This window comes from Diadema setosum, chromosome 16 (assembly GCF_964275005.1).
Source record: "Diadema setosum chromosome 16, eeDiaSeto1, whole genome shotgun sequence".
NCBI lineage: Eukaryota > Metazoa > Echinodermata > Echinoidea > Diadematoida > Diadematidae > Diadema > Diadema setosum.
In genome coordinates, this window is record NC_092700.1 from 5,432,168 (window position 1) to 5,445,504 (window position 13,337).

Here is a 13,337-nt window from a genome sequence, read left to right on the forward strand (position 1 = left end):
ACAGTGGTTCACTTGGGCACAAGCTTAATACATATGAGCGTTGTTTCTGTTTATCATACCTTTTGTGCATTTTACATATGCATATCGTACCTGTGGTAAATTTGACAAGAAGTTTGTTTCAATATCTTATACAGTATTTATGTTGATGTAGGGCAATTTGTCAACCAGTTGCTATAAAAGTGCCTCGACGGAAGAATTTCATGAATTTGAATAATGTATTATATGTTTAGTAATGTGCATATTTTGTTTGAAGAAGATTGCATGCAGGTAACAAGCCTGTGTCCATTCTCACTCTACCTTTAGGTCGATGAAAACATGAAAAGGGCTCAGAAGAAAGATGCAGTCCTGAACGAAAAATTCTACTTCAGAAAAGACATCCATTCATGTGAGTATGACCAAACAGTTACTCGGTAGTCATATCTTGCAGAATCATTGAAAGTGAAATGCCACTTCATGTGCAAATTGACCAAACAAATGAAATCATACGTAGAAGTAAAATTCAGTCATGTGTAAAACAAGATATAAAGACTTATCTGTGTTTGTGACAGGGTACATGTACCTGTTTGCGGCAGGGGCAGTTTCATTCTTCAATGAAACAGCTATAGAGCATCAAGTGTGGGTAGTCCCACTGATAGAACAAAAGTGGGAGTTACTCGCACATCTTGTTTAATGGGAAGTGAGATTACTCTTGCACCTGTTTGGGCATTTTCATCAACAGATGAAACTGCCCCTGCCACAAGTGTATCTCTTGCCGCAAACAGGGATAATGAGTCTATTTGATGTCAAAATTTTGCTGGAAGTTTTCATGAAGCAATGATTTCATACAAAATGGTCATGAGTGCGAAATCTTGTTCCATTGCATATCAGAGTAAACACCTTGTACCATTTGTTTTATGCAACACTTCGGGCATCAACAGAGTTTATGGTCCACAGCAAACTTCCATTTGCCATATGAGAAGATTGCTGGATAGCCCACATTCAGTTGTAAATAGCTGGTCTTCTATGGGGTTCAGTTGGATGTGAGGTGGGACTAATTCACTGGGTTCTGCATTCTGCTGTTTGATACAAAATCTAGACATTTTTTTTTCATTGATAATTCTCACTGCACAATTTCACATCTTTTTGCCAAAACTTGCACAAGTTTGTGCAACTTGAGGTGCGACCCAAATTTTGCAGAAATACATGCAACCCCCCACCCCCCCCCAAAAAAAAAACAACAACAAACAAACAAAACAATGTGCAACTACAGCCTTCAACTTTTGCCTATCACAGTATTTAGTGTATGGGACTGACTGAAAACAAAAACTGCTGAGTAATGAAATGACAAAAGAAGTTATTGTATGCCGGGTAAGTAGGACAGCATTGTATGAAAGTGATGGACCAATTATGGGCATGAAAGAGTGAGACCAAGCTCAGCCCATTGATGGAGTGTAGGAACAATAAATATGGCAGCTTTTAAAGAATGTTTACAAACAGAGAAAGATGTCTCATTATTAGGAATAAAAAGTACTGGAATATAATAGGAATAAGATCTGCAAAATTGCCTCATTATATCAGGTATCTCAACTTCCTTATATGCCATCCTTTTATAATGAGATTCCACTGTGAATGAAAGAAAGATATTATTCAGAGGGGTGAAGGTTCAGGTGCGAGTTTCTTCACTTTGTCTCCCTCTACAAATTAAATTTGTTAAGATCGCAACTGCTGATCTGTAAATTAACAAACATGTCGGAAAAAAGGAACCAGTGGGACTCGAACCTGTCATCTACTGCTTTCTGGGCAGCGACACTACCACCAGGCTGTCCCTGGTTGCCGGCAGTGATGCGATGAACGTGGAACAAATACCCAAGCTCCAAAATTCCGACATTGTTATGTTAAGTAGCCCAAGGCGGACAAGGCATATTAAATGAAAGAAAGATATTATTCAGAAAGAAAGAATAAATATTATTCATTCCACTGTATTTTCATTTCAATCTAGTCAGCGACACTGAGATAACAACAAACGTTGGGACGTGCACAGACATGAAGGAGTACTATGGCTGTATGGACATCAATACCATCATCAATGGTGGACAGTACCCAGAATGCCCGCAGGCCAATTTCCCCGGACTGGTGCCACTGGTCCGCCAGTACCTCAACACGCAAGAAGGCGTAGATGTAGACACACGATGCACGATTATCCACTACCTCAAACTCATTTCTGACCGGGCGGCAGGTATCAATCAAATCAGTCCTTCAATCACGCCAAAGCTTTGAATCAGATGCATGTATTATTATTTTTTGTTTTGTTAATCCTTTTGTGGGCTGCACCTAGCTTTAAACTTCATATCTTGCTCTCCTCTTTTCTTTGAAAGTATCCAGTCTGCAACTGATTGTCAAATTACCCTACATCGACGTAAATAAGCACTGAATTGATCAGTGTTTTAGTAGTAGCCATGATAAAAAAAAATCAAAGGGTGTACATAGTCTAGTGGAGATGACGCATGTCCGGAGATCAGGAGGTCGTAGGTTCAAATCCTTCTCGAGTATGTATGCCCATGATTTTTTATCATGGCTACTACTAAAACACTGATCAATTCAGTGCTTATTTACATCAATGTAGGGCAATTTGTCAATCAGTTGCAATGAAAACATCTCGACGGAGGAATTTCATGAATTTGAAGTGTCCAGTTTACCTACCATTGAGAAATAACCATAACTTATTCTCCCAAACATTGTTTGTTGTAGTTGGTGTTGTTGCTGTTTGGACAGAAACTCTATGGCCCGAATTCACGAAGGTGGTACAAACAAAACCATGGTCTAAACCATGGACAAAAACCATGGAGCGCCAAGTGTCAAACGGAATATTTGTGACCCGCTACAACAAAATGGTCCTAAAGTCGCGCACGGTCGAAGCCGTGAAAATCGAGTTTGAAGTTAGAGCATCAAAATTGGTCAAAACTTACGATTTTCTGAATTTGACATATTATTAGAGTCCGACATGTCTTCTATCATCTGTCGAAATTTTGAAGCAAAATGATGAAAAGAAAGACCAAAAAATAGCGTTTTTCTGGGCCATGTTTTTTTAGCGTTTCAACGAAGCAGAAACTGGTTCGAACATTTGGATTGAGCGCCACACATGGGCTCCGCCCCTAACAACAACCAGAGTGATCTCATTGGTCAGTTTGCTGCTTGCCGCTAACTGAAGCATGAAGCTCGCACACTGCCCAGTCGACTGGTGCGTGCGGGCGGGTTGCGCTATGCCTAGCCGCTTCTCCTGACATCCTGGTCACTGATTGGTCGGTGAGGAGACCGCCGATGCTGTGTTTGAATGAGCATTTCGGGGGTTGCTAGGGCTTAACTTCTATTGTCCGGAGGTGAACTGACTTGCGTGTCTCTTGATTGTGATTGCGTCGCAAGGAGAACTTTTAGGGCGCTTTTCTCGAAACAGTGATTTCCCAGACGTCTTGACATGCTCTCTTTTAAACATCGATATCTCCGCAGCCGATTATTTTTACAAGACGTGTTATATATCAATTTAAAGCAGAAAGATTAGGGAATTGTGTCATGCAATTTTCAAATAATCGACCTCGCCCGACTTTAGGATCATTTTGTTGTAGCGGGTCACATTTCGTTACGAAATTGGTCATTTCGTCGACAAAATGACTGTTTCGTTAACGAAATTATCATTTCGTGGACGAAATGTTCATTTAGTTACAAAATGTTGTCATTTCTTTACAAAATAATCATTTCATCGACGAAATGACTGATTTCGTAACGAAATACATGTATTTCATGCGACACTTGGCGCTCCATGGTTTTTGTCCATGGTTTAAACCATGGTTTCATTTGTACCACCTTCGTGAATTCGGGCCTATGTGTATACAGTAGGCAACATGCATACTAGTGGCTTTTGTACAAAAAGCAGGTGCAGTATCGTGATATGAAAAACTTCTAATGCCCTTTCAGTCAGTGCTAAATACTAAATGAATGTCTTGGGAAATGCAGGTGAATAAGACTATTACGTTGATTTCTGTGTAATGTGTACAAGATATAGCTGATTGTGAATCCTTGCAGGGTGTATTGGGAAGTTATCCCCCCCCCCCCCCCTTTTTCGGCAGTCTTTATCCAGAAAACAAAAAGTGATGATAAAATGATTACTGTTTCTGCTAGGATTCTCTGGTGCTACCAAAATCTGTGTTGTGATCCAAAATGAGCTCACTTTTTGAGTGAATTGTTCCATAGATATGGTTAAAAAAAAAGAAAATACATGAAGGACAGGAAAAACTTCGTGGGCAAGAAATCTTGTTGCATTGGTGCTTGTTTCATCAGGGTTCTCCTAAAACCTGCCTTTTTGCCTTCTTTGTATGTAGGTCGGCTGAAGACAACAGCACGATGGATACGTGATTTCGTTCTCAGTCACCCCGACTACAAGCAGGACTCGGTCGTCTCTGAACTGATCAACTACGACCTCATCCGAGAGTTTGATCTCATCTCGAGAGGAGAGACGGAAGCGCCCGATCTCGTCAATACACAGATCTCCCGCTCATCTGGCGACATTCCGGAATCCATTCAGACGGTGGAATTCCAGAAGGATACCAACGTGTGAGACGAGCTTACACGTCATAAAAATCTGGACTTGTAGCCAATTCCTTCACTTTTTTTTAGCAGAACTGGAAGAAGGTAAAGATGAAGAGATCTCATCATTTGAGCTTTAAAACTTCCCGGCAGCCCACAGGGCAGTGGCCAACAAATTTTCTTGAGGACAGTAGAAACAATCATGGGTAATGGTTCATTGGTGAAAATGTAACAGAAATCAGTAGCTTTGACTTCTCATTGCCACAATTCCGTGTATGTCCATCTATGACAGAAAATATGAATCAGCTATATGAATATGTTGTTGCCGAATGGGTCAGCGGTGACACTGGACATTTTGAAATAGATGTACACATGATATATTAATTTTTGTATGCATCTGACGACTGTGTTACATACATGCATTGTACACCTGGGTATGTAAATTGTGATTTCTGTGATATAAAAGCTATTTGGTACTGTACGTTTCGTCACCTCCTGAATACAATGCTAGTGAAATTGTATTTGTAATTTAGAGCTATTCACGATGTGATTCCAGTATATAAGAAATACATCTTCCAAACGAAGTGGGTAACGATTGTGAAATTGAAGATATTGTGCCCTCCACGACACTTTCGTGTACTTTAACATTCAATAGATATAATTATATTTCCTTATGTGTACAAAGAGAAATGAGAGAGGTAGGGAATTGAAAACTCAATGTCTTAATTAATTTATTCATGTATGTATGTGTAAGTATGTAATGTATAAACAAAATTATTTTTAGTGAAGTACATGTATGCTGTGCGTGCAGGGGTTATGTTTTCTTTTCTGTTAGGAAAATGTGCCTTTACCGTATGTCAGAAGAATCTAATTCACTGCATAAATCTTATACGAATGTGATTATAAATCATGGAAATGTTTCTAAGGTCATTTTTTTAATGATCTCTTGAGTCAAACTGTGTAATGTCTATGTCATAATCAATTGCAGTATTGAACAGCTTAACAGTATGTATGTTGAGGATGATAAATTCTTAGAAAAACAGAAAATGTGTATTTTGAAGTAATTGTGTTACCTTACTAATTTTCCCAACTGTATGACAGTTAAACAGTGATGGCACTGTTGTTAGTTTTATGTTTGGGTCCCTCCCCCCCCCCCCACCCCTTGCGGATTTGAGTCATTTAAAACAGTTTCCCTAGTTCCATTATTTATGAATCAATCTCACACCCTTTAATTCCTGAAATTCCACCTTCCATCCCCAACCTAAAAAATAAAATATATGTACAAATATAATATGGTATGTCCCAAAGAAAAATTACAGTTGGGTTTTTGCATTGATAACTTTTAGTATGACTAAACGGTCTGAAAATAATAACATCTTACCTATGTTTTGCAGAAAACCATTCATTTTGGTTAAAAGTGGTCACCAAGAAATGTGGATCATTGTAAAGCATGTCATGGGTCTGTTTCTTCCAAGTGTAGCACTTGGTGATGCTCTTGGACCTGCATATTAACGTGTGAACGCAATGGACAGAACTTGGAGGGAAGGGATTCCTGACTCATTTCTCTTTGACCACTGAAGCAAATCGGATGGGGTTTTCTGTAAGATGTGGGCAATACATTATTCATTATACAAATGATGTGCTTGACGGTGTGGATCTGTGAGAATTGGATGCGTGAGTTTAACTTTGGAACTGTTTAATAAACCCACAAGCGCAGCGAGTGGGTTTTAGACTGTTCCGAAGTTAAATGAGAGCATCCAATTGAAGGGGTCGGTGCAATATAGTGCTAACCCACACAATGTTCATTCTGAGATAATCGCTGTTGAATGTTTGGAAAGTCCATACATTGTACATTGATAAAACATGAATGCATGAATTTTTTACCATCTTATTGGTTGAATTCAAATATGATATTTTCACGGAGGTTAGAGTGAAGGATAAGGATTATGAAAATGCATGTAACTCAATTTTGACAGAAGTGTGGGTTAGCACTATATTGCACCGACCCCTTCAATTCTTTACTGATCCATGAAATAGGCCCGTGCATCATTTGTGTTATAAAATGGGCCCATAAATTCACGAAACACAACCATTTTCCCCATCATGCATCCGGTACACCTACAACACTATACAAGACTTGAGCCATGCGTTCGGAGTTTACGGGGCGCATGGCTCAGCGTGGATCAGTAAAAAGCAATGCATGACAATTGACCAATGAGATTGGAGAGATTCCAAAGCCCATTTTATAAAGTTGTCATACCCTGAAATTGTATTTGGATTGATTCATTATTTTAAAAGTTACCATTGTGGAAAGTCCTGTTGTAATTTTGTAAGGGACATATGGTATATGCAAGGGTAGAAAAGCATTCGGGAGAGCACAGACCTTGGCCAAGCCTCTTATTTCCAAATGACAAAGAAGCCCTCTATTATATCTCATTTGCACAGTCTATCTCATCGGGAGCTTATGGCACGCTGCACCTCTGGTGTGCGCTCAAGCTCAAGTGTGCCCTTGCTCACCTCAAATACCGTCAGCTTCAGCTCTCTCGTTTGTTACTCCATTTTGTGGATGACAATCCTTTAAGACAATACATAAAAAAAGTTTCTTGGATCCAGACTGTTTTCTGGATCGCTACCAAAACTTTATCATTAGTTTGTTCCTTGTGTCTTTATCATATCAAGTTTTCCTGTAAGTTTTACCCAAATCCTTTTATAACATTTTTAGTTATTTTGTGAACAGACAGACAGGCAGACAGACAAAGCAATTACCTACTTGGTGGAGGTAAATATCAAAACGGAACAGACAAATTGATAGGGGTTTGTAGCAGTCATGGTAGCTGATCCTTTGTGTATTGTTATGGTTTTTTTTTTTTTCTGAGGAAACAGAGTTAACATGTAACTCTGATTGCTATGGTTCAATATTTGTTTTACCTATCTTTTTAAAGTAGATTAAATGTCTGATTATTTGGTATAACAGTGTGTTATACATGTTAGTAGGTGTATCAAAAGCAGACAGTGCATAGCACAGGAACTCCATTATCTTAAATATGTAGTATTTAGTGTGAAATGAAATATTTAGAATGTATTGCCCCAAGAAATTCTTCAATTTTACTGTTGTCATAGAAAGGGTAAGTATCGAATACGCATAGATTTTGTAAGAGAAATATTTTGACAAGAGTATTAAACTTTGAATGTAAACTTTAAGATTTCCTACAACTCTCCGTAGCTCTTTTTGCTCTATATGTAAACAGTCTTTCTCAAACTATGTCAAGTTATATCAATTTATTCATTCTTTATTGATATCATGGACCTCAACAGCTGATCCTTGTGCCATTGTGGTCCCATTTTAGACACGTTTGTTATACTGTAAACTAAACCATAATATCATGCATGATTATTTTTAAAATCATTTAGAGAGAGAACCTTAAAAAAGGGGTCTCTGTGAGGTCATACTACTGCCAGTCTACTAAAGTTTTTTATAGATGATGATTGCAGCTGTCTTTGCAAAATATTGAGGGACCATGTTGGGGGAGTCCTGCCATTTGACACCAGAATTCGTGCAATTCCACATTTGCTGTATACTCCTGGGCGCTATCATTAAAAGGGATTGTATAGTTTTGGTTGACACCTAACTTCAGGTTTCTTACATTTTTTGGTGAGTTAATGAGAAATCTCTTATGAAATAAGAAAGAGTAATTTCAAATTGCTGAGATATCCAAAACAGAGCAATCCTAATAAAAGGTTGAACGCATCTTTTATTTAATAGAATTGCTTTGTTTTACTTTGTTTTTGGATGTCTCCGCCATTCCAAAACTGATTTTCACCTGATAAACTTTGAATTCTTCTTAGAATGGTATGCTCTGTATTATTTCATAAGTGGTTTCTTGGTATCGTGCCGCAAAGTTAAAAAGCCCAATCTTCATTAACCATCCCTTTAATGCTCACAGTCACTGTCCCCTCCAAAATTTTGTCCCTGATCAGACCGACAAGTTTTGTATAGGCACACCACGGGATATCCCAGTGAGCGTCCGGCCCTCTATGGTTTAGAAGAAAGTCCTATAAAGGACAAGGTGTTGGACTCTCCCCATGATGTGGGACCTGGTGTGAATGTGGGGTATTATATTTTTGCCTTTTTTGTTCACGGTAAAATGTTCAATATGACATTGGACAGATTCGAAGCTACGTATGGAGCAACCACCATAGTCAGCTGCTCTGTATATTCAAAGTTCTTAGTGGAAAGTATTAAGCTGCTTGATCCTAAAGCCTACCTGTGGCTTTGGTGGTTCCATGACATTTGCTTCTGCGACAGTAATTGCTCCTATGAAATATCTGCACACTAAGCCAAACATAGATTCTATCCACAAAGATAACTGTAATCCTAATCCTCACATCAAACTATTACCTAAATGTTTAAAACCCCATCACAAACCTATCAAAGCCCAAAGTCCTTGGAGAAAAGGGAGTACATGTTGCAGGAGCAAATGTCACCGTCTTTGGTATTGGTCTTTCAAAAAATGATAATGCAACAAATCAAAACAAAATCTTGTTGAAAATTACCTAAATTTCTGCAAGAAAATATAAATTTGAGTGATTGAATTTGATACTATGCAGAATTTTTCCCCTCATCATACAGTATAACCTTTGGAGAACTCAGTATGCTCTGTAAATGTTATATAGCATGGACACACATTTGTCCATAGGTAATTGTCCAAACTTCTGTGTGATTGAGTGTTTCTGCATTCATTTCTCAGCTGCACCACAGAGGTCAGTCAACAGAATATGAAATAAAGTGGTTCTGAGAATTCCACAGTTTCGTCTCTAAAGAGTTCTAATGACTAAGTATCTTTATATGAACAATTATATATGATTGATTGAAATGATATACCAGTCTGTGGGCAAACTGGGAAATCAATACATGTATTATCATGCAAATGAATAAATATATGAAGGGTTTGTTTGCAAAAACCGATAAGTCCATTTTTGAAGATTTTGAAGTACGATCTTTGTCGTAAAGTACAAAATAATACCTTTTAAATGATATATTAATCACTTCATATAAAGGTATATTTTTTAAGTTATGGTCAAAAGAAGCAAAAAAATTCTTATTATTCTCTTTATTTTTCTTGACCTTTAATCGCAAATATCTCCATTTGGCAAATATGGACTTATCGGTTTTTGCAAACAAACTCTTCATTATGATTCAATCAACTGTCAAAGTTTCTGGTGATCCGCACATGGTTTCAATCAAAAGGAAATATACAACATGCCAACACTCGTATCTCGATATGATTATTATGTATGTGTATATATACATGTAGAGCGTATTATGTATGTATATATATATATATATATGTATATTATATATAAATATAAATATATATATATATATATATATATATATATATATATATATATATATGAGAGATTAAGACGAAAATCTTAAGTTCAATTCTTAAGTTCAATTCTTATTCTGTTTCATTCATTCACGCTCTTAACATAGTCAACATAATTTTATATGGAATGGCATTGCTGATGACAAGTTAACGTTGCCCAATCCAGTTGTTATCCTCACGCGAATGCTGTTCTGATATCCTGAATTTGAAAAAAAAAAATGGGAAAAGTTAAGTGGAATATGAACAGTTAATTGGAAATTCATTTGATTTGCGAAGGCCAGTGGCCATGCGTACTCGTGACAATTTCCATGCATAAAGATAGGGCCTATTGTATGCATGCATCAGCAAGTAGATACATAATACCAGATGAGGGAAAAATATTATTTATTTTGAGTAAGAATGGGCGAGTCGACGAGGCAGCATGCAGATATCTAGCAACGGACAATGTGGAAATGGATCGTACAGTTTTTGGTTGAGACCTAATTTCAGGTTTCTAACATTTTTTTTTGTGTGTGTGTATTTGAGATAATGAGAAACCTCTTATGGAATATGAAAGAGCATGTAATTCTATGAGGAATTCAACATTTATTTGATGAAAATTGGTTTTGAAATGGCTGAGATATCCCAAAAGAGCGATTCTAATGAAGTGTGGGTCCCACACTTTATTACTATCGTTTTGTTTTACTTTGTTTATGGATGTTTCAGTCATTCTAAACCTGATTTTCATCAAATAAACTTTGAATTCCTATTAAAACGGTATGCTCTGTACTTATCATTAGTGTTTTCTTGGTATCTTGCAAAAAGTTAAAAGCCCAATTCTCATCTCCACCAATACTGTACTGTCCCTTTAATTTTAGATGATTATTTTTGGTGAAATAATTGTGCATCATTGTGACTGATTAAAAAATGTGCGTTCATGAAAGCGTTTTATACTAATGGTTTTGTGTATGTTACGACGATATTACCGAGTAACGGCTCGATTGAGGGCATTCAGGAATGTAGATAGGGCCTATAACACGTATTATAAGCATGACTGTTTCGTCATCTCTCAGGCAGAAGCGGGTGAATTGCACGTAATGGAGGAAAGAACTTGACATACCATTTTTTATTGCACTGAGTGATGCACTCTATCACAGCATGCAGGTGTGATAAGGATGTCTGCAATAATCTTCAGAAGTGAAGGACGTGTCAGGGGATGTGGGCAAATTTAAAGAAGAAGAAGAAGCAGAAGAAGAAGAAGAAAAAGAAGAAGAAGAAGAAGAAGACAAAATGTGACCCTGCATCATAAAACCAACAAAAAGCCTCCAGACGTGGATTTTTAGTTAAGAGCAGAATCTGAAAAAGCAGACTTTAAGCTTTAATATGATCTGTAACTCAAATGGACTCTCCCAACCTATATCTAAATATTGGAAAAAAGCACACACTCCAGAAAAGTGTGAACTGAGAAAAGAGGCTCTGAAGCATTATACAGGGTCTATTCAAACGCTTAATCTTTACCAAGCCGTGCTATAGCTGTACGAGGAATGGGACAAAAAAATAGGACGTAGTGAGAGAGAGAGAGAGAGAGAGAGAGAGAGAGAGAGAGAGAGAGAGAGAGAGAAAGGATAACTGTACAAATGCCACTCAACGCATCCTAGAAAAGAGTTACATATATCAAAGGGACATTTATACAAAGTGAAAGTAGGGGCAGGGGTCGTGTGCGAAACCACCGGAAGAAGAAGAAGAAGAAGGCGACAAACTTGAACACTGAGTTAATAAAACAATTTAAGATACACCGTTGTACATTTTTCCTTGAAAAAGAAATCTTCATCAAGGGGCTTTAAAGGGATGTTACAGTATTGGTGGAGATGAGAATTGGGCTTTTAACTTTTTGCAAGATACCAAGAAAACACTTATGAAATAGTACAGAGTATACCATTCTATTAAATTCAAAATTTATTTGATGAAAACGGCCAAAAACAAAGTAAAACAAAGCGATCATAAAAAAAGTGTGGGTCCCATACTTTATTAGAATCACTCTGTTTTGGATATCTCGGCCATTTCAAAACCAATTTTCATCAAATAAACGTTGAATTTCTCATGGAATTACATGCTCTTTCATATTTCATAGGAGGTTTCTCATTATCTCACCAAAAAAAAAAAAAAAACGTTAGAAACCTGAAATTAGGTCTCGACCAAAACTATACGATCCCTTTAATATATAAAATGTAGGATGTGATAGGGGGCGTGAGAAACCAGAAGAAAAGAGTTGAATGAAAATGAAGGAAATAAGATACATGTTTGTACAATATACAACTGGTTTCCAATCAACTACAGAACAACTTTTAAGGACCATGCAAATGGCGTTCCCACCATACATGTAGTTGATTTTTTTTCCTGTCGGAGAACGATTTTTGTTTCGATGATTTCAAAAAATATGCTATAAAAAAAATGACGACAGTAAATAAGAACGGGGCAAATCATAAATCATGAAGCTGTCACCAATGTACTTCACTTCACCTCTTATAGGCTACAATTAGATACAATGGTCGGGGAGATTTTAGCACTTGAGGTTCATGACCACTGTCCAGCGCTTTAAACTCGTATTCATACTTTCGCTTTTATTTCTCTCTAAGAAGTCTAATGTACGACGAAAACCTCAATTGTCGACACATTATCAACCTCCTCGATTCGGCTTTCTTATCTAATTAAAAATCATACTACTTTAGATTCTGAACAACAGTAACAACAACATTACACACAGAACCCCCTCCCCCCCCCCCCACAAAAAAAAACCACAACAACAACACAAAAACAAAACAAAACAAAACGAAACGAATGGATATATCGCGTCACGCCTACTTCAGGCCGAAGAACACTTCGGACACTAGTTTCTTTACAGTTATGCGGACAATGCCTAACTTCTCGCTACTATGTAAGACGTCCCTCTGATATCTCGCGTATGTCTGCTTCTAAACAGTGTGGAACTGCACATTCCTGTGAATTGTGATTCTGTGTTTGACGACCAGTGAGTCTCTTGAATACCTGCATAAGGATTCCGATTTAGTTTTTCATCTTCATCTTCTTCTTCTTGTTTGTTTCTCTTTTTTTTTCTGGTCTCAAATGGGCATCCGAAATCATATCTTCCAGGCACTATTTGTCACTTTGATGGTAACTGCCTGGATAACGTGTAGCCATGGCGAGGGAGCAACATGTACTCGAAGAGTTGCGTAAGTACCTCCAGCAAAGCATCAAACATACTTCCTCGGTTATATCCTTCCTTCATTACTTAACCTAGATACTAGTATTTCATTAAATCATGAATGTCTTATAAAGTGAAATTTTGTAGTTGTTAGACGAGTGAAAAAGTAGTGAATAAGTACACCTACTGTGTTGTATTCCAGGTATTAT

General features: G+C 37.5%; 1 protein-coding gene across 1 annotated transcript in view; it reads left to right on the plus strand.

The window, feature by feature from the left end:
• Nucleotides 1-4,588, plus strand: part of LOC140240223 (glutamate--cysteine ligase catalytic subunit-like) — a 42,247-nt gene extending 37,659 nt beyond the window's left edge. The window contains exons 14-16 of the mRNA XM_072320016.1: nucleotides 304-385; nucleotides 1,979-2,215; nucleotides 4,353-4,588. Of these exons, the coding sequence (XP_072176117.1) occupies nucleotides 304-385; nucleotides 1,979-2,215; nucleotides 4,353-4,588 (555 nt within the window). The remainder of the gene's footprint in view (nucleotides 1-303; nucleotides 386-1,978; nucleotides 2,216-4,352) is intronic.
• The last annotated feature ends 8,749 nt before the right edge of the window (nucleotides 4,589-13,337 follow it).